This window comes from Oncorhynchus gorbuscha, linkage group LG12, assembly GCF_021184085.1.
Source record: "Oncorhynchus gorbuscha isolate QuinsamMale2020 ecotype Even-year linkage group LG12, OgorEven_v1.0, whole genome shotgun sequence".
NCBI lineage: Eukaryota > Metazoa > Chordata > Actinopteri > Salmoniformes > Salmonidae > Oncorhynchus > Oncorhynchus gorbuscha.
The window spans coordinates 76,722,533-76,744,061 of record NC_060184.1 but is presented as its reverse complement, the minus strand read 5'-3'; the positions used below and the strand labels follow the sequence as shown (position 1 = coordinate 76,744,061).

General features: G+C 51.6%; 1 protein-coding gene across 1 annotated transcript in view; it reads right to left on the bottom strand.

Moving 5' to 3' along the window:
• Positions 1–5,696: 5,696 nt before the first annotated feature.
• LOC123990293 (glucose-fructose oxidoreductase domain-containing protein 1-like) overlaps positions 5,697–21,529 on the bottom strand; it is a 36,089-nt gene continuing 20,256 nt past the window's right edge. The window contains exon 2 of the mRNA XM_046290883.1: positions 5,697–7,240. Coding sequence (XP_046146839.1) covers positions 6,318–7,240 — 923 coding nt within the window. The 3' untranslated portion in view covers positions 5,697–6,317. The remainder of the gene's footprint in view (positions 7,241–21,529) is intronic.

Sequence of the window (21,529 nt, the reverse complement as noted above, 5' to 3'; positions counted from 1 at the left end):
GTCGTATACAGAATATAGCCCTTATTTGGTAAAAGACCAAGTCCATATTATGGCAAGAACAGCTCAACTACGCAAAGAGAAAAAGACAGTGCATCATCACTTTAAGACATGAAGGTCAGTCAATATGGAACATGATGGAGGGAGAGGATGAAAGTGAGAGTGGTAGAAGGACCCGAGCAGTCTTTAAGAATCACTACAGGTCATACTCTGCTAGCGGAGCAGCACAGTGCAACTCACCAGAGCAAACCACTTCCTACACACTCAGATGGCCCATATATGCTACACACACACACAAGACTGCTCTCCCGGGTCCTGGTCAGTTCCTGCATTGCATGATGGGAAAATGTGTGTATGTATGTGTAACTACTGATGTCTGAAAACTAATAATATGCATCATGGTAATGCCTAGATTAAGGCTGTGATGCAGCAGTGATAAGGCTGTGATGCAGTGATAAGGCTGTGATGCAGCAGCGATAAGGCTGTGATGCAGCAGCAATAAGGCTGTGATGCAGCAGCGATAAGGCTGTGATGATGCAGGGATAAGGCTGTGATGCAGCAGCGATAAGGCTGTGATGCAGTGATAATGCTGTGATGCAGCAGTGATAAGGCTGTGATGATGCAGGGATAAGGCTGTGATGATGCAGCAGGCGTGATGATGCAGGCTGTGATGCAGCAGCGATAAGGCTGTGATGCAGTGATGCAGCAGCGATAAGGCTGTGATGCTGTGATGCAGCAGCGATGATAAGGCTGTGATGCAGCAGCGATAAGGCTGTGATGCAGCGATAAGGTTGTGATGATGCAGCGATAAGGCTGTGATGATGCAGCGATAAGGCTGTGATGATGCAGCAGTGATAAGGCTGTGATGCAGCAGCGATAAGGCTGTGATGCAGCAGCGATAAGGCTGTGATGCAGCAGCGATAAGGCTGTGATGCAGCAGCGATAAGGCTGTGATGCAGCAGCGATAAGGCTGTGATGCAGCAGCGATAAGGCTGTGATGCAGTGAAGAAAGGAAACCCATGACAAGGGGTAGGTAGGTATTTATTTTTTTAATCTTTAGAAACTGCATCATCGGACAAGTTCTGAAGCGGTAAACCATTTGTTTAACACCAGGACGATGGGGTCAGAACAAGACATTTCCCCCCAAGCAACACACTTTCTCTTACTAGTAACACACATACACACAGTAGCGGTGCAAAGTACTGGAGCGGGGAGATCAAACAGTAGAACACTGACACAGAGCCAGGCTAAGGAATTAAGGGGGACTCCATTCACAGCTTTTCCATGTACAGCAAACTAAGAGGACAGATATTACTGACACCCACCCTCCCTCCCAGTCAACCCAACTCCCAAACCACAACGGTCATTTTCTGATTTATAGAAAATAGATCATTCCTACAATACATTCTCTAGTTTAAGACTGATCAATATGAGCCGGTTGGTTCAATATATACCAAAAGGTCCATGCGTCCACAATACACATACAGTACAATAAAGAGTCAGCAAACATCAATACAGTATCAAGATGGACATTACCTTCAGCAATTATATTTACTGTACCAGCATTTACAAACCTGTTGAGGGAGGGTCCCTGTGTGTGTGTGTGTGTTGCCCTTTTCAGCAGTCATCACCTCTGACCTCCTCCCAGGAAACGAAGGTGCCGGGAGTCTGGGACTATTGGGCCAAATAACTGCCACTCCAGCCTGTAGTCAAGGAAACAGACACTAGGGCAAGGAGTAGGGTTCTGCGTTTCCCCAGTGTGAAGGGTAAACGGTCACCCAGCAAACAGCTATTCTGACTCTAGTCTACAGCCATCATTGCCATTGGACTTCAAATCTAAAATGACCATCATAATAAATCAACAATCATTATATTTTCATCAAAGTAAGGAGGCTCAATGTAAGCTTCCTTGACCAGTGGTTGCTTCGTCTGTGCCATAATGAAAAGGGGCCACTGTATGGTGAGAGGAATGTGGGGGAAATCTATCAATATCATATTTCATCTTACAGTTTAAAAGTAAAAAAAACAAAAACAATTGTGAGTGAGTGGTGAGTTTAATGAATAAGCTACCAGGGGTCTGCAGAGGCACCAAGTCAATTTGTCCTTCAGGCTGAGAGCGAACAGGAGAGAGAGAGAGAGAGAGAGGGGGGGGGTAAGAGAGAATGAGAGACAAACAGAAAACAAGAGAGAATGAGAGAAAGTGGAGAGAAATCCAAGATGGCCGAGTGTTGGCACAGTGGATGCCACAGTTGCTAGGTGACGAACTGAGGGTGCACAAGAACCACCTTCTGATGTTGCTTCTCATTATGAACAGAGTGACCCCCCTTAGGGCTCCAAAGGCAGGGGGGGGGGTCATGTATCCAAACCACATTCTAATGTCTGTTTCCCAAAATCTAAATCCCACTGAGCTAGACTACCATCTATATTAAATCAGGAACCCCCAATCGCCCTAAGTTGTTTGTAAAATGTTGGCACAGCACGGAGAAGATCTAAAATATTCACATTTCAGCAAACAAAGCCGAACAAACAAACTACTTAACATATTAAACTAACACCCCCCCCCCCATGTTTACAGTGTCTTTTTTTAAGCCAAGAGGATGCACCCTAAAAAGCCACAGGCAATGACAATAAGGAATTGGCAATATGACTCTTCTTTTCTTTTTGTCATACCACAGTCCCGCAGAGAAGGGGGCGTACAGTCAAAGGAGAATCTACAGTGCGCTAAGGGTAGCACCTTCGGGTACAGCTATAGACACACACACTACAATATTACAATCTCAGTTGTTGCAGTTTGATGTGGTACAGCAGTTGTCCATTTTATCATAGAACTTAACCAACATTGGCTGTGACCTGAAACGTTCACTTTATAAAAAGCAAAAAATAAAAATAAAATTGCATGAAGACATTAAATTAAATTGTACAAATTAGTCAGGGGACACCAAATGCATGAAATCTTCCACAACATTAATTTCTAATTTCACACATTAAATATTCAACCACTTAAATACCCAAACTCAATTTTCATCAACTGGCCTAAAAAATGTTGAAGGAAATGGCATCTAGAGCACCTCATCAAGATGTAGTCTTACGGTTAAATACGCCGGTGTGCCAGAATAAACTGCTAATCGGACTCTACTTGGATCCTTACTGTCCTTCATAGATTCTGATAAGATGTCTGATTTAGCGCTGTCACGTTTAATGTGACGCGTTAGCGATCTTCACGGTCAAGTTCATCGGTTTGATTTGATCTAATAAAGCGAATCGGGCTCCATCCTGGAAGACTGGGGACTAAACCATAGTTCCTAACACCTCCTCCCTATAAGGCCTCAAAAGGGAATCCTCACAGACTTCCTCTCTGGGTGTAGCTTTAGAGGTGCATGGTTTGGAACAAGGCCATAGACCCGGCTTAGGAACAGAGGGGACTAACTGAGAATTGGATAAAGAATTAGGATGGTCAAGTACATAATACCAAGACTGGATCTTGAATCTCTCCTTCTCGCTTACTGACGATCGGAAAGGCCAACATGCAACAGGGATTCTTACAGTGAAGACAGCAACTCTTTATGAGACCAAGGCCCGTATTCACAATACATCTAGGATCAGTTTTACCTTTCAGATCATAACGAATAAGACAGGGATTGACCTGATCCTAGATCAGCACTCTTACTCTGAGACACCCTGTGAATATAGGCCCTGGAATGTCCAGAACTGAGAACGTTGACCAAAATTCTAAATCAATATCACAGTTCCAGGTTTCATTGAATTGGCGAAGGCATCCCTCTTGGCACGGATGTCAAGTCAATGTTGGTTCAACGTAATTAATTTCATTGAAATGATTTGGAAACAACATTGATTCAACCAGTGTGTGCCCAATGGGTGACTGACTGGACAGATGATATCTTTTGAATAGCTACAAAGTGTGCTTGTTGAGCACTAACAAAGTGTGCTTGTTGAGCCCTAAGGGAAGTTGATAGATTTTCTGCACCTATCAAAAATGGAATACAAATGAGGACCACATGTGTCAAAAAGGTTTCTATAACTCCAAACCAAAATAGTCATTTTCCTCAGAGATCCCACAGACAGGACCAACGCACGTAGGAGCTGAACGCTCAAAGGCCTCTCTCACCTCACCTGTCTCCCACTAACTAGACACCATCCAGTACGGATCAGTCCAAAACACAAAATGAATACTTTTATACTGAACAGTGAGTTCATCAAAACATTGCTCCAGTCTTTTTGCACCGCAGTTTTAACAACAAATAAAATACAAAAAAACAGTACATTTATATCATGACTAATTTTAAACAATTCACTTTTTGTTTTATACAAGACATAAGCCTACATCGCATAATCAACAATAGGAAAACCATAAGATAGCGCTTGAATAAAATACAAAAACATGTTTTGGCTTGTAGGTCAATATGTGCTACTACCATTCTCTCCTGTAACCTGTGTGGATAGTGATGAGTAACATGACCATCAAAGAAAGTGAATGAGCTCATGTTCTTCAGGTAGCAGCACTAAGTTACACATTCACACAAACCGGTAGCCAAGCAAAGCGTTCCTAGTCTTAAAGGCTGTTTGTCCGGAGGCTTGATGCTTGCTAGTGTCCCATCCGTGCACTAACCCAGAGGTTAGTACTGATTGTTTTAACTTGATGCTTGCTAGTGTCCCATCCGTGCACTAACCCAGAGGTTAGTACTGATTGTTTTAACTTGATGCTTGCTAATGTCCCATCCGTGCACTAACCCAGAGGTTAGTACTGATTGTTTTAACCTACATTGTCGCTATTGTGTAAGAAGCTTTAGCGCATGCAAAATGCTAACCTAGCTGGCTAGCTAAGCAACGGGAATGACCTTGAGATAGAAAAACACTTGGCTTTATTCACAGCATAGCACGGGATTGAGTCGCCATCCACAGACTGTGTGTCTGTCTATTGCATAAGGACGTTACTACAAAAACGAGAAGCAGTCAAACAGGGTATCCCCTTTGATTCAGGCAGGATGACATAATTCTACGAGCCTGCAGCTCTGGCAGGATGACATAATTCCACGAGCCTGCAGCTCTGGCAGGATGACATAATTCCACGAGCCTGCAGCTCTGGCAGGATGACATAATTCCACGAGCCTGCAGCTCTGGCAGGATGACTCTGCAGCTCTGGCAGGATGACATAATTCCACGAGCCTGCAGCTCTGGCAGGATGACATAATGCAGCTCTGGCAGGATGACATCATTCCACGAGCCTGCAGCTCTGGCAGGATGACATCATTCCACGAGCCTGCAGCTCTGGCAGGATGACAATTCCACGAGCCTGCAGCTCTGGCAGGATGACATAATTCCACGAGCCTGCAGCTCTGGCAGGATGACATAATTCCATTGCAGCTCTGGCAGGATGCCTGCCTGCAGCTCTGGCAGGATGACATAATTCCACGAGCCTGCAGCTCTGGCAGGATGACATAATTCCACGAGCCTGCAGCTCTGGCAGGATGACATAATTCCACGAGCCTGCAGCTCTGGCAGGATGACATCATTCCACGAGCCTGCAGCTCTGGCAGGATGACATCATTCCACGAGCCTGCAGCTCTGGCAGGATGACATCATTCCACGAGCCTGCAGCTCTGGCAGGATGACTCTGCAGCTCTGGCAGGATGACATAATTCCACGAGCCTGCAGCTCTGGCAGGATGACATAATTCTGCAGCTCTGGCAGGATGACATAATTCCACGAGCCTGCAGCTCTGGCAGGATGACATAATTCCACGAGCCTGCAGCTCTGGCAGGATGACATAATTCCACGAGCCTGCAGCTCTGGCAGGATGACATAATTCTACGAGCCTGCAGCTCAGGCAGGATGACATAATTCCACGAGCCTGCAGCTCTGGCAGGATTTATTGCACACTTTACCAGAGGGGGAGGCCCTCACTAAAAGCCCTACCAGCCAAACTATAGATTTTTCAGGTGTTTTTTGCACTCCGGTTTCACACTCATACATACATACACAGCACACACACACTGAGACAGGGACTGAACCATTCAAGCCCCCTGTGGTTTAAACATTCACCTCTCTAGGAGGTACAATAAAACCCCTCTGTTGACCCCCCCGAGTCTAGCATCCATAGAAACGGCTTCCCTTTCTCAGACACACAGCGTGAGGCTTATTCATCCAGAAAAGAGGACAGAGAGAGAGGAGTGTTCACTGTTCACATCATTTTGGGGACAAGCGAAACAGGACCCTTATCCCCTATTGGTCAGACAGCCAGCCAATGAGGGCACTCTCTCACCCCCAGTCTCTAGCACCAGTCGGCCATTTAGGTGCCAGTGCTAGCAGTAGAGAGACATCCTGCTGCGCCGCATGGCCTCGCTGATCAGGTAGGCAGGGCTCACCTCGGGCTCCTCTTTCATCACCTCAATGTTCTGCCATTCGCCGTACTGGTTGGACTTCTTGATGGTGTCGACCACGCACAGTGCGTACAGGCAGTCCTCGAAGGTGGCCGCCATAGTCAGTGGCCTTCCATCCCACGTGCGCCGGTCGTCCTGGTCCTCGAAGGCCTGCCGCACCGCCTGCACCATGCAAATAGTTCCTGTCAGGTAGGGTGAGGGGATGTCGCTGAAAGCCTTCTCCGGTAGGGAGGCCTTCTCCAGAGGGGTGCTGTCCTTCAGAAGTAGCTCCGGCCCTCCATCCGTGGTGTTCTTCTGTCCGTACAGGTCCGTGCCGCTGACCGTCAGCCGGCCCACCGTGCCCACCACTATCACCTCCTGGCGGAAGTCGCCGGGCACGTTGAAGTTGAGCGTGACGGTGCAGCAGGCGCCGCCCTCCAGCACCATCTGGAAGGTGCAGAAGTCGTCGCTGGTGATCTGGCGGATGCCACAGATGTGCGCCGTCTGCTTGACGAATGTCTTGAGGAAGCCGTGCACTTTGGCCGCCCGCTGGCCCGTCAGGAAGGTGAGCAGGTCGATGATGTAGGTACCCACCGAGTGCAGCCCCCCACCTCCCATCAGGTCGTCACAGCTCCAGTTGTACTTCTTACCTAACAGGCTGCTGCTGTGGACCTGGGCCTCGCAGACCAGCAGCTCCCCCACGTAGCCCTCCTCCACGAGCTCCTTCATCCGTACGAATGCAGGCAGGAAGCGCAGCACATTAGCCATGACGCTCAGCAGTTTGGGGTAGTACTGGGCGGCCGACATCATGCGGAAGGCATCCAGGGGAGTGGCGGTGCGGTCGCAGATCACGTTCTTACCAATACCTGCGGTAGGGGAGGAGAGAGAGAGAGACACACAGACAGAGAGACAGAGAGAGGTCAGTGTTACTCACACACAGACATAATATCCTCCTCTCCATGAAAACATCCCGTGAAGAGACAATGAATCAATGCAAAAAAAATAGCTGACACATATTTCAACATAGTTTCCCCAAAACTATTTTAAACCCTTAGGTCAACAAGGGAATCTGATAATGAAACATGAAAACACGTTCCAGAAGCTTTTGTCAATACTGTTGTTGTCGTTGAGAGGAATGACTCGCTCTGTTTGACATGAGTGTGCAGACAGAGTTCACTTTAGACTGCGGGGACCAAAGGGATGAGGAGACGGGAGGAAAAAGGTGAGTGTGAGAGTCAAAGCACATTGAAGTAACCTCATTAAAGCCCTTTCCTTTAATTCCACTACTTACTAAACCCCCAGTAGTGCTCTGATCACACAGCCTCATTACAGAGATCTCTGAGGAATGGTGCTCTGCTCACAGCCTCATTACAGAGATCTCTGAGGAATGGTGCTCTGCTCACAGCCTCATTACAGAGATCTATGAGGAATGGTGCTCTGATCAGACAGCCTCAGACAGCCTCAGACAGCCTCATTACAGAGATCTCTGAGGAATGGTGCTCTGCTCACAGCCTCATTACAGAGATCTCTGAGGAATGGTGCTCTGCTCACAGCCTCATTACAGAGATCTCTGAGGAATGGTGCTCTGCTCACAGCCTCATTACAGAGATCTATGAGGAATGGTGCTCTGATCAGACAGCCTCATTACAGAGATCTCTGAGGAATGGTGCTCTGCTCACAGCCTCATTACAGAGATCTCTGAGGAATGGTGCTCTGATCAGACAGCCTCATTACAGAGATCTCTGAGGAATGGTGCTCTGCTCACAGCCTCATTACAGAGATCTCTGAGGAATGGTGCTCTGCTCACAGCCTCAGGAATGGTGCTCTGCTCACAGCCTCAGATCTCTGAGGAATGGTGCTCTGCTCACAGCCTCATTACAGAGATCTATGAGGAATGGTGCTCTGATCAGACAGCCTCATTACAGAGATCTCTGAGGAATGGTGCTCTGATCAGACAGCCTCATTACAGAGATCTCTGAGGAATGGTGCTCTGCTCACAGCCTCATTACAGAGATCTCTGAGGAATGGTGCTCTGCTCACAGCCTCATTACAGAGATCTCTGAGGAATGGTGCTCTGCTCACAGCCTCATTACAGAGATCTGAGGAATGAAAGTGCTGCAGATAATAGCCTCTGACACATCTAACAGCAGAGCAGAGAGAGAGGCTATTCACCTACTGCCCTGTCCGTGCCACTAGAAAGGCTAAAACAATTAACATAACGCCGCTAATAGCTCACTTCACCATTAAGGTCATTACCCTGAGACGAGCAGTTAGCCTCTTCATAACGCTGAGTGACTTTTAGAAACATAATGGATACTTAACATCCACTAAAATAAAGGCAGTGTGGGGCGGCCAATCAAAAGACGCTAATCTAAGTACCTCCCAGTGGTAACAGAGTATTGATACCTCCCCCCTACACCACGGGATTCCTGGCCAGCCAGCCCTCTGTGAACCCTCAATGCCCGCTGTAATTACCCCAGTCGCATAGATGAACAACGGGGGTGGGAAAACACCCACCCCCCCATTCCTCTTCTACATCAACCTCCCCCCACACCAGAGACATTTTGGAATCAAAATGTCCCAGCTAATCTCCCATTAACTCCGAAAAGGCAAGATCCAGCCAGACCAGGAAATGGCTCACCATGACCCAGTTCTGTGGTGCCACAGGAAAAACCTTCCCCTTCTGATGAAGGCAGAGGCTGGCTACAGTGTCCCCTCCATCGAGGAGGCCTGGCCCTGGGTCTCCCCACTGCGGAAAGTTTAATTATTATGACACATTTTTACCAGTTTTAATTTAGTGAAACTGCAAACAGGATGCATGTTTTAGAATATTTGTATTCTGTACAGGCTTCCTTATTTTCACTCTGTCATTTAGGTTAGCCAATTAGGTTAGTATGGTGGAGTAACTACAATGTTGTTGATCCATCCTCAGCTTTTTCCTATCACAGCCATTATACTCTGTAACTGTTTTAAAATCACCATTCACAATCACCACTGAGAGTGTGGGTGATACCAGATTGGCATTTCAGAGAGTAGACCTGATGGTTCTTATAGCCTTTAGCCGTAACCTTATCCTACTCCTCTCCTCTGTTCATCTGGTGATGTAGAGGTTAACCCAGGCCCTGTGTGTCCCCAGGTGCTCTAATCTGTTGACTTCTGTAATGGTAATAGCCTTGGTTTCATGCATGTTAACATTAGAAGTTTGCTTTATTCACTGCTTTAGCACACTCTGCCAACCCGGATGTTCTAGCTGTGTCTGCATCCTGGCTTAGGAAGGCCACTGAAAATTCTGAAATGTCCATCCCCAATTACAACATTTTCCGTCAAGATAGAACTGCTAAAGGGGGCGGAGTTGCAATCTACTGTAAAGATAGCCTCCAGAGTTATGTCCTCCTATCCAGATCCATTCCCAAACAGTTCGAGCTTCTACTTTTAAAAATCCATCTCTCTGGAAATAAGTCTCTCACTGTTGTCGCTTGTTTTTGACCTCCCTCAGCTCCCAGCTGTGCCCTGGACACCATATGTGAATTGATTGCCCCCCATCTATCATCAGAGTTCATACTGTTAGAAGACCTAAACTGGGATATACTTAACACCCCGGCCTTCCTACAATCTAAACTAGATGCCCTCAATCTCACACAAACGATCAAGTAACCTACCAGGTACAACCCCAAATCCGTAAACATGGTGTCATGATGTTGGCCTGTTGGTGAGGTTTATGACCCCCATAAATACCTTTCCCCCTTTCCTCTCTCTCTAGTCTACAGAGTGACTATTGGAAAGCCCTTTGTTAACATAGAGAGAGTCTGGTGAACCAAACCATATTTCGGTAATCCAACCAGTTGAAAATATGCGTTGGTACTTAAAGAATATGTCAGATAATATAATATAATAATATAATAATAATATATGCCATTTAGCAGACGCTTTTATCCAAAGCGACTTACAGTCATGTGTGCATACATTCTACGTATGGGTGGTCCCGGGGATCGAACCCACTACCCTGGCGTTACAAGCGCCATGCTCTACCAACTGAGCTACAGAAGGACCACAAGTTGTCATCAGTTGTCATCTGAGACATTATTACTGATGATAGGATGACAAACTGTACCTTGGAAAGTCTACACATCAGATTCATTGTTGTGCAATTAAAATGTTAATATGAAACTATTTGTGAAAAGATTAAATGTAATTTTAGCTTCTAAATGAGAGAATTGTTTCCATAAGGTAAACTCTGTTCACTCAGTGGCCCCGCCCAAGTGAACAGACATTGGTTGTGAACTATGAAACACGCCCTTCTCTCCACCACTATATAAGCACTTTACGAATATGTAACATTTGTGTTCCCGAGGACGTGAGGACTGCTGTCCAGACGTTAAAAGGGCAAATATCAACTACAGAACCTCTCTTTCATATCGTCTGAGATCCCCAAGGATTGGAAAGCTGCCGCAGTCATCCCCCTCTTCAAAGGGGGAGACACCCTGGACCCAAACTGTTACAGACCTATATCCATCCTGCCCTGCCTATCTAAGGTCTTCGAAAGCCTAGTCAACAAACAGATCACTGACCATCTCGAATGCCACCGTACCTTCTCAGCTGTGCAATCTGGTTTCCGAGCCGGTCACGGGTGCACCTCAGCCACGCTCAAGGTACTAAACGATATCATAACCGCCATCGATAAAAGACAGTACTGTGCAGCCGTCTTCATCGACCTGGCCAAGGCTTTCGACTCTGTCAATCACCACATTCTTATCGGCAGACTCAGTAGCCCCTGTTTTTCTAATGACTGCCTTGCCTGGTTCACCAACTACATTTACATTACATTTAAGTCATTTAGCAGACGCTCTTATCCAGAGCGACTTAGAGTTCAGTGTGTCAAATCGGAGAGCATGTTGTCCGGTCCTCTGGCAGTCTCTATGGAGGTGCCACAGGGTTCAATTCTCGGGCCGACTTTTTTCTCTGTATATATCAATGATGTTGCTCTTGCTGCGGGCGATTACCTGATCCACCTCTATGCAGACGACACCATTCTGTATACTTCTGGCCCTTCCTTGGACACTGTGCTATCTAACCTCCAAACGAGCTTCAATGCCACACAACACTCCTTCCGTGGCCTCCAACTGCTCTTAACCTCTTGCTCCTACCTGGCACGCAGGCGTCCCATCTAGAGCTCTGGAAATGCAAATGCGCTACGCTAAATGCTAATAGTATTAGTTAAAACTCAAACGTTCATTAAAATACACATGCAGGGTATTGAATTAAAGCTACACTCGTGTCTCTCTCTCTCTCTGTCAGTGTCTCTCTCTCTCTCTGTCCGTGTCTCTCTCTCTCTCTCTGTCCGTGTCTCTCTCTCTCTCTCTGTCCGTGTCTCTCTCTCTCTCTCTGTGTGTCCGTGTCTCTCTCTCTCTCTCCGTGTCCGTGTCCGTGTCTCTCGCTCTCTCTCCGTGTCCGTGTCAGTGTCTCTCTCTCTCTCTGTGTCCGTGTCTCTCTCTCTGTGTCCGTGTCTCTCTCTCTCTCTCTGTGTCCGTGTCTCTCTCTCTCTCTCTGTGTCCGTGTCTCTCTCTCTCTCTCTCTGTGTCCGTGGCCGTGTCTCTCTCTCTGTGTCCGTGGCCGTGTCTCTCTGTGTCCGTGTCTCTCTCAGTGTCCGTGTCCGTGTCTCTCTCAGTGTCCGTGTCCGTGTCTCTCTCAGTGTCCGTGTCCGTGTCTCTCTCAGTGTCCGTGTCCGTGTCTCTCTCAGTGTCCGTGTCTCTCTCTCTCTCTGTGTCCGTGTCTCTCTCTCTCTCTGTGTCCGTGTCCGTGTCTCTCTGTGTCAGTGTCCGTGTCTCTCTCTCTCTCTCTGTGTCCGTGTCCGTGTGTCTCTCTCTCTGTGTCCGTGTCTCTCTCTCTCTGTGTCCGTGTCCGTGTCTCTCTCTCTCTCTGTGTCCGTGTCCGTGTCTCTCTCTCTCTGTGTCCGTGTCTCTCTCTCTCTCTCTGTGTCCGTCTCTCTCTCTCTCTGTGTCCGTCTCTCTCTCAGTGTCCGTGTCCGTGTCTCTCTCTCTGTGTCCGTGTCCGTGTCTCTCTCTCTGTGTCCGTGTCCGTGTCTCTCTCTCTGTGTCCGTGTCAGTGTCTCTCTCTCTCTCTCTGTGTCCGTGTCCGTGTCTCTCTCAGTGTCCGTGTCTCTCTCAGTGTCCGTGTCCGTGTCTCTCTCTCTGTGTCCGTGTCCGTGTCTCTCTCTCTGTGTCCGTGTCCGTGTCTCTCTCTCTGTGTCCGTGTCCGTGTCTCTCTCTCTGTGTCCGTGTCCGTGTCAGTGTCTCTCTCTCTCTCTCTGTGTCCGTGTCAGTGTCTCTCTCTCTCTCTCTGTGTCCGTGTCCGTGTCTCTCTCTCTCTCTCTCTGTGTCCGTGTCTCTCTCTCTCTCTCAGTGTCCGTGTCCGTGTCTCTCTCAGTGTCCGTGTCCGTGTCTCTCTCAGTGTCCGTGTCCGTGTCTCTCTCAGTGTCCGTGTCCGTGTCTCTCTCAGTGTCCGTGTCCGTGTCTCTCTCCGTGTCCGTGTCCGTGTCTCTCTCCGTGTCCGTGTCTCTCTCCGTGTCCGTGTCCGTGTCTCTCTCTCTGTGTCCGTGTCTCTCTCTCTCTCTCTCTCTCTGTGTCCGTGTCTCTCTCTCTGTGTCCGTGTCTCTCTCTCTCTCTCTCTGTGTCCGTGTCTCTCTCTCTCTCTCTCTGTGTCCGTGTCCGTGTCTCTCTCTCTCGAGCTGTGTCCGTGTCCGTGTCTCTCTCAGTGTCCGTGTCTCTCTCAGTGTCCGTGTCCGTGTCTCTCTCTCTGTGTCCGTGTCCGTGTCTCTCTCTCTCTCTCTCTGTGTCCGTGTCTCGCTTTCTCTCTCTGTGTCCGTGTCCGTGTCTCGCTCTCTCTCTCTGTGTCCGTGTCCGTGTCTCTCTCTCTCTCGCTGTGTCCGTGTCCGTGTCTCTGTGTCCGTGTCTCTCAGTGTCCGTGTCCCTCTCTCTGTGTCCGTGTCCGTGTCTCTCTCTCTGTGTCCGTGTCCGTGTCTCTCTCTCTGTGTCCGTGTCTCTCTCTCTCTCTCTCTCTGTGTCCGTGTCCGTGTCTCTCTCTCTCTCTGTGTCCGTGTCTCTCTCTCTCTCTCTCTCTGTGTCCGTGTCCGTGTCTCTCTCTCTCTCGCTGTGTCCGTGTCCGTGTCTCTCTCTCTCTCGCTGTGTCCGTGTCTCTCTCTCTCTCGCTGTGTCCGTGTCCGTGTCTCTCTCTCTCTCGCTGTGTCCGTGTCCGTGTCTCTCTCTCTCTCGCTGTGTCCGTATCCGTGTCTCTCGCAGTGTCCGTGTCTCTCAGTGTCCGTGTCTCTCGCTGTGTCATTGTCCGTGTCTCTCTCTCTCTCGCTGTGTCCGTGTCCGTGTCTCTCTGTGTCCGTGTCCGTGTCTCTCTCTCTCTCTCTGTGTCCGTGTCCGTGTCTCGCTCTCTCTCTCTGTGTCCGTGTCTCTCTCGCTGTGTCCGTGTCCGTGTCTCTCTTGCTGTGTCCGTGTCTCTCAGTGTCCGTGTCTCGCTCTCTCTCTCTGTGTCCGTGTCTCTCTCTCTGTGTCCGTGTCTCGCTCTCTCTCTCTGTGTCCGTGTCTCTCTCTCTGTGTCCGTGTCTCTCTCTCTCTGTGTCCGTGTCTCTCTCTCTCTCTCTCTGTGTCCGTGTCTCGCTCTCTCTCTCTGTGTCCGTGTCTCGCTCTCTCTCTCTGTGTCCGTGTCCGTGTCTCTCTCTCTGTGTCCGTGTCCGTGTCTCTCTCGCTGTGTCCGTGTCCGTGTCTCTCTCGCTGTGTCCGTGTCCGTGTCTCTCTCGCTGTGTCCGTGTCTCTCTCTCTGTGTCCGTGTCCGTGTCTCTCTCTCTGTGTCCGTGTCTCTCTCTCTGTGTCCGTGTCCGTGTCTCTCTCTCTCTCTCTGTGTCCGTGTCTCTCTCTCTCTCGCTGTGTCCGTGTCCGTGTCTCTCGCTCTCTCGCTGTGTCCGTGTCCGTGTCTCTCTCTCTCTCGCTGTGTCCGTGTCTCTCTCTCTCTCGCTGTGTCCGTGTCCGTGTCTCTCTCTCTCTCGCTGTGTCCGTGTCCGTGTCTCTCTCTCTCTCGCTGTGTCCGTGTCCGTGTCTCTCGCAGTGTCCGTGTCTCTCTCAGTGTCCGTGTCCGTGTCTCTCGCTGTGTCAGTGTCCGTGTCTCTCTCTCTCTCGCTGTGTCCGTGTCTCTCTCTGTGTCCGTGTCCGTGTCTCGCTCTCTCTCTCTGTGTCCGTGTCCGTGTCTCTCTCGCTGTGTCCGTGTCCGTGTCTCTCTCGCTGTGTCCGTGTCTCTCAGTGTCCGTGTCTCGCTCTCTCTCTCTGTGTCCGTGTCTCTCTCTCTGTGTCCGTGTCCGTGTCTCTCTCTGTGTCCGTGTCTCTCTCTCTGTGTCCGTGTCCGTGTCTCTCTCTGTGTCTCTCTCTCTCTCTCTGTGTCCGTGTCCATGTCTCTCTCTCTGTGTCCGTGTCTCTCTCTCTCTCTCTGTGTCCGTGTCTCTCTCTCTCTCTCTGTGTCCGTGTCTCTCTCTCTCTCTCTGTGTCCGTGTCTCTCTCTCTCTCTCTGTGTCCGTGTCCGTGTCTCTCTCTCTCTCGAGCTGTGTCCGTGTCCGTGTCTCTCTCTCTCGAGCTGTGTCCGTGTCCGTGTCTCTCTCAGTGTCCGTGTCCCTCTCAGTGTCCGTGTCCGTGTCTCTCTCTCTGTGTCCGTGTCTCTCTCTCTCTCTCTCTGTGTCCGTGTCTCGCTCTCTCTCTCTGTGTCCGTGTCTCGCTCTCTCTCTCTGTGTCCGTGTCTCTCTCTCTCTCGCTGTGTCCATGTCCGTGTCTCTGTGTCCGTGTCTCTCAGTGTCCGTGTCCGTGTCTCTCTCTCTGTGTCCGTGTCCGTGTCTCTCTCTCTGTGTCCGTGTCCGTGTCTCTCTCTCTGTGTCCGTGTCTCTCTCTCTGTGTCCGTGTCCGTGTCTCTCTCTCTGTGTCCGTGTCCGTGTCTCTCTCTCTGTGTCCGTGTCTCTCTCTCTCTCTCTGTGTCCGTGTCCGTGTCTCTCTCTCTCTCTGTGTCCGTGTCCGTGTCTCTCTCTCTCTCTCTGTGTCCGTGTCTCTCTCTCTCTCTCTGTGTCCGTGTCCGTGTCTCTCTCTCTCTCGCTGTGTCCGTGTCCGTGTCTCTCTCTCTCTCGCTGTGTCCGTGTCTCTCTCTCTCTCGCTGTGTCCGTGTCTCTCTCTCTTTCGCTGTGTCCGTGTCCGTGTCTCTCTCTCTCTCGCTGTGTCCGTGTCTCTCTCTCTCTCGCTGTGTCCGTATCCGTGTCTCTCGCAGTGTCCGTGTCTCTCAGTGTCCGTGTCCGTGTCTCTCGCTGTGTCAGTGTCCGTGTCTCTCTCTCTCTCGCTGTGTCCGTGTCCGTGTCTCTCTGTGTCCGTGTCCGTGTCTCTCTCTCTCTCTCTGTGTCCGTGTCCGTGTCTCGCTCTCTCTCTCTGTGTCCGTGTCTCTCTCGCTGTGTCCGTGTCCGTGTCTCTCAGTGTCCGTGTCTGCTCTCTCTCTCTGTGTCCGTGTCCGTGTCTCTCTCTCTGTGTCCGTGTCTCGCTCTCTCTCTCTGTGTCCGTGTCTCTCTCTCTGTGTCCGTGTCCGTGTCTCTCTCTCTGTGTCCGTGTCCGTGTCTCTCTCGCTGTGTCCGTGTCTCGCTCTCTCTCTCTGTGTCCGTGTCCGTGTCTCTCTCTGTGTCCGTGTCTCTCTCGCTGTGTCCGTGTCCGTGTCGCTCTCTCTGTGTCCGTGTCCGTGTCTCTCTCTGTGTCCGTGTCCGTGTCTCTCTCGCTGTGTCCGTGTCTCTCAGTGTCTGTGTCCGTGTCTCTCTCTCTGTGTCCGTGTCCGTGTCTCTCTCTCTGTGTCCGTGTCCGTGTCTCTCTCTCTCTCTCTGTGTCCGTGTCCGTGTCGCTCTCTCTCTCGCTGTGTCCGTGTCCGTGTCTCTCTCTGTGTCCGTGTCCGTGTCTCGCTCTCTCTCTCTGTGTCCGTGTCCGTGTCTCTCTCTCTGTGTCCGTGTCCGTGTCTCTCTCTGTGTCCGTGTCTCTCAGTGTCCGTGTCTCGCTCTCTCTCTCTGTGTCCGTGTCTCTCTCTCTGTGTCCGTGTCTCTCTCTCTGTGTCCGTGTCCGTGTCTCTCTCTGTGTCTCTCTCTGTGTCCGTGTCCATGTCTCTCTCTCTGTGTCCGTGTCTCTCTCTCTCTCTCTGTGTCCGTGTCTCTCTCTCTCTCTCTGTGTCCGTGTCTCTCTCTCTCTCTCTGTGTCCGTGTCTCTCTCTCTCTCTCTGTGTCCGTGTCTCTCTCTCTCTCTGTGTCCGTGTCTCGTCTCTCTCTCTCTCTGTGTCCGTGTCCGTGTCCGTGTCTCTCGCAGTGTCCGTGTCTCTCTCAGTGTCCGTGTCCGTGTCTCTCGCTGTGTCAGTGTCCGTGTCTCTCTCTCTCTCGCTGTGTCCGTGTCTCTCTCTGTGTCCGTGTCCGTGTCTCGCTCTCTCTCTCTGTGTCCGTGTCCGTGTCTCTCTCGCTGTGTCCGTGTCCGTGTCTCTCTCGCTGTGTCCGTGTCTCTCAGTGTCCGTGTCTCGCTCTCTCTCTCTGTGTCCGTGTCTCTCTCTCTGTGTCCGTGTCCGTGTCTCTCTCTGTGTCCGTGTCTCTCTCTCTGTGTCCGTGTCCGTGTCTCTCTCTGTGTCTCTCTCTCTCTCTCTGTGTCCGTGTCCATGTCTCTCTCTCTGTGTCCGTGTCTCTCTCTCTCTCTCTGTGTCCGTGTCTCTCTCTCTCTCTGTGTCCGTGTCTCTCTCTCTCTCTCTGTGTCCGTGTCTCTCTCTCTCTCTCTGTGTCCGTGTCCGTGTCTCTCTCTCTCTCGAGCTGTGTCCGTGTCCGTGTCTCTCTCTCTCGAGCTGTGTCCGTGTCCGTGTCTCTCTCAGTGTCCGTGTCCCTCTCAGTGTCCGTGTCCGTGTCTCTCTCTCTGTGTCCGTGTCTCTCTCTCTCTCTCTCTGTGTCCGTGTCTCGCTCTCTCTCTCTGTGTCCGTGTCTCGCTCTCTCTCTCTGTGTCCGTGTCTCTCTCTCTCTCGCTGTGTCCATGTCCGTGTCTCTGTGTCCGTGTCTCTCAGTGTCCGTGTCCGTGTCTCTCTCTCTGTGTCCGTGTCCGTGTCTCTCTCTCTGTGTCCGTGTCCGTGTCTCTCTCTCTGTGTCCGTGTCCGTGTCTCTCTCTCTGTGTCCGTGTCCGTGTCTCTCTCTCTGTGTCCGTGTCCGTGTCTCTCTCTCTGTGTCCGTGTCCGTGTCTCTCTCTCTGTGTCCGTGTCTCTCTCTCTCTCTCTGTGTCCGTGTCCGTGTCTCTCTCTCTCTCTGTGTCCGTGTCCGTGTCTCTCTCTCTCTCTCTGTGTCCGTGTCTCTCTCTCTCTCTCTGTGTCCGTGTCCGTGTCTCTCTCTCTCTCGCTGTGTCCGTGTCCGTGTCTCTCTCTCTCTCGCTGTGTCCGTGTCTCTCTCTCTCTCGCTGTGTCCGTGTCTCTCTCTCTTTCGCTGTGTCCGTGTCCGTGTCTCTCTCTCTCTCGCTGTGTCCGTGTCTCTCTCTCTCTCGCTGTGTCCGTATCCGTGTCTCTCGCAGTGTCCGTGTCTCTCAGTGTCCGTGTCCGTGTCTCTCGCTGTGTCAGTGTCCGTGTCTCTCTCTCTCTCGCTGTGTCCGTGTCCGTGTCTCTCTGTGTCCGTGTCCGTGTCTCTCTCTCTCTCTCTGTGTCCGTGTCCGTGTCTCGCTCTCTCTCTCTGTGTCCGTGTCTCTCTCGCTGTGTCCGTGTCCGTGTCTCTCAGTGTCCGTGTCTCGCTCTCTCTCTCTGTGTCCGTGTCCGTGTCTCTCTCTCTGTGTCCGTGTCTCGCTCTCTCTCTCTGTGTCCGTGTCTCTCTCTCTGTGTCCGTGTCCGTGTCTCTCTCTCTGTGTCCGTGTCCGTGTCTCTCTCGCTGTGTCCGTGTCTCGCTCTCTCTCTCTGTGTCCGTGTCCGTGTCTCTCTCTGTGTCCGTGTCTCTCTCGCTGTGTCCGTGTCCGTGTCGCTCTCTCTGTGTCCGTGTCCGTGTCTCTCTCGCTGTGTCCGTGTCCGTGTCTCTCTCGCTGTGTCCGTGTCTCTCAGTGTCTGTGTCCGTGTCTCTCTCTCTGTGTCCGTGTCCGTGTCTCTCTCTCTGTGTCCGTGTCCGTGTCTCTCTCTCTCTCTCTGTGTCCGTGTCCGTGTCGCTCTCTCTCTCGCTGTGTCCGTGTCCGTGTCTCTCTCTGTGTCCGTGTCCGTGTCTCGCTCTCTCTCTCTGTGTCCGTGTCCGTGTCTCTCTCGCTGTGTCCGTGTCCGTGTCTCTCTCGCTGTGTCCGTGTCTCTCAGTGTCCGTGTCTCGCTCTCTCTCTCTGTGTCCGTGTCTCTCTCTCTGTGTCCGTGTCTCTCTCTCTGTGTCCGTGTCCGTGTCTCTCTCTGTGTCTCTCTCTCTCTCTCTGTGTCCGTGTCCATGTCTCTCTCTCTGTGTCCGTGTCTCTCTCTCTCTCTCTGTGTCCGTGTCTCTCTCTCTCTCTCTGTGTCCGTGTCTCTCTCTCTCTCTCTGTGTCCGTGTCTCTCTCTCTCTCTCTCTCTGTGTCCGTGTCTCTCTCTCTCTCTCTGTGTCCGTGTCTCTCTCTCTCTCTCTCTCTGTGTCCGTGTCCGTGTCTCTCTCTCTCTCGAGCTGTGTCCGTGTCCGTGTCTCTCTCTCTCGAGCTGTGTCCGTGTCCGTGTCTCTCTCAGTGTCCGTGTCCCTCTCAGTGTCCGTGTCCGTGTCTCTCTCTCTGTGTCCGTGTCTCGCTCTCTCTCTCTGTGTCCGTGTCTCGCTCTCTCTCTCTGTGTCCGTGTCTCTCTCTCTCTCGCTGTGTCCATGTCCGTGTCTCTGTGTCCGTGTCTCTCAGTGTCCGTGTCCGTGTCTCTCAGTGTCCGTGTCCGTGTCTCTCTCTCTGTGTCCGTGTCCGTGTCTCTCTCTCTGTGTCCGTGTCCGTGTCTCTCTCTCTGTGTCCGTGTCCGTGTCTCTCTCTCTGTGTCCGTGTCCGTGTCTCTCTCTCTCTCTGTGTCCGTGTCCGTGTCTCTCTCTCTCTCTGTGTCCGTGTCCGTGTCTCTCTCTCTCTCTCTGTGTCCGTGTCCGTGTCTCTCTCTCTCTCTCTGTGTCCGTGTCCGTGTCTCTCTCTCTCTCGCTGTGTCCGTGTCCGTGTCTCTCTCTCTCTCGCTGTGTCCGTGTCTCTCTCTCTTTCGCTGTGTCCGTGTCCGTGTCTCTCTCTCTCTCGCTGTGTCCGTGTCCGTGTCTCTCTCTCTCTCGCTGTGTCCGTATCCGTGTCTCTCGCAGTGTCCGTGTCTCTCAGTGTCCGTGTCCGTGTCTCTCGCTGTGTCAGTGTCCGTGTCTCTCTCTCTCTCGCTGTGTCCGTGTCCGTGTCTCTCTGTGTCCGTGTCCGTGTCTCTCTCTCTCTCTCTGTGTCCGTGTCCGTGTCTCGCTCTCTCTCTCTGTGTCCGTGTCTCTCTCGCTGTGTCCGTGTCCGTGTCTCTCTCGCTGTGTCCGTGTCTCTCAGTGTCCGTGTCTCGCTCTCTCTCTCTGTGTCCGTGTCCGTGTCTCTCTCTCTGTGTCCGTGTCTCGCTCTCTCTCTCTGTGTCCGTGTCTCTCTCTCTGTGTCCGTGTCCGTGTCTCTCTCGCTGTGTCCGTGTCCGTGTCTCTCTCGCTGTGTCCGTGTCTCGCTCTCTCTCTCTGTGTCCGTGTCCGTGTCTCTCTCTGTGTCCGTGTCCGTGTCTCTCTCGCTGTGTCCGTGTCCGTGTCGCTCTCTCTGTGTCCGTGTCCGTGTCTCTCTCGCTGTGTCCGTGTCCGTGTCTCTGTGTCTGTGTCCGTGTCTCTCTCTCTGTGTCCGTGTCCGTGTCTCTCTCTCTGTGTCCGTGTCCGTGTCTCTCTCTCTGTGTCCGTGTCCGTGTCTCTCTCTCTCTCTCTGTGTCCGTGTCCGTGTCGCTCTCTCTCGCTGTGTCCGTGTCCGTGTCTCTCGCTCTCTCGCTGTGTCCGTGTCTCTCTCTCTCTCGCTGTGTCCGTGTCTCTCTCTCTCTCGCTGTGTCCGTGTCTCTCTCTCTCTCGCTGTGTCCGTGTCCGTGTCTCTCTCTCTCTCGCTGTGTCCGTGTCCGTGTCTCTCGCAGTGTCCGTGTCTCTCTCAGTGTCCGTGTCCGTGTCTCTCGCTGTGTCAGTGTCCGTGTCTCTCTCTCTCTCGCTGTGTCCGTGTCCGTGTCTCTCTCTGTGTCCGTGTCCGTGTCTCGCTCTCTCTCTCTGTGTCCGTGTCCGTGTCTTTCTCGCTGTGTCCGTGTCCGTGTCTCTCTCGCTGTCTCCGTGTCTCTCAGTGTCCGTGTCTCGCTCTCTCTCTCTGTGTCCGTGTCCGTGTCTCTCTCTCTGTGTCCGTGTCCGTGTCTCTCTCTCTGTGTGTCCGTGTCCGTGTCTCTCTCTCTGTGTGTCCGTGTCCGTGTCTCTCTCTCTGTGTGTCCGTGTCCGTGTCTCTCTCTGTGTCTCTCTCTCTCTCTCTGTGTCCGTGTCCGTGTCTCTCTCTCTGTGTCCGTGTCTCTCTCTCTCTCTCTGTGTCCGTGTCTCTCTCTCTCTCTCTGTGTCCGTGTCTCTCTCTCTCTCTCTCTCTCTCTGTGTCCGTGTCCGTGTCTCTCTCTCTCGAGCTGTGTCCGTGTCCGTGTCTCTCTCTCTCGAGCTGTGTCCGTGTCCGTGTCTCTCTCAGTGTCCGTGTCCGTGTCTCTCTCTCTCTCTGTGTCCGTGTCCGTGTCTCTCTCTCTCTCTCTGTGTCCGTGTCTCGCTCTCTCTCTCTGTGTCCGTGTCTCGCTCTCTCTCTCTGTGTCCGTGTCCGTCTCTCTCTCTCTCGCTGTGTCCATGTCCGTGTCTCTGTGTCCGTGTCTCTCTCTCTGTGTCCGTGTCCGTGTCTCTCTCTCTGTGTCCGTGTCCGTGTCTCTCTCTCTGTGTCCGTGTCTCTCTCTCTCTCTCTGTGTCCGTGTCCGTGTCTCTCTCTCTCTCTGTGTCCGTGTCCGTGTCTCTCTCTCTCTCTGTGTCCGTGTCCGTGTCTCTCTCTCTCTCTGTGTCCGTGTCCGTGTCTCTCTCTCTCTCGCTGTGTCCGTGTCCGTGTCTCTCTCTCTCTCGCTGTGTCCGTGTCTCTCTC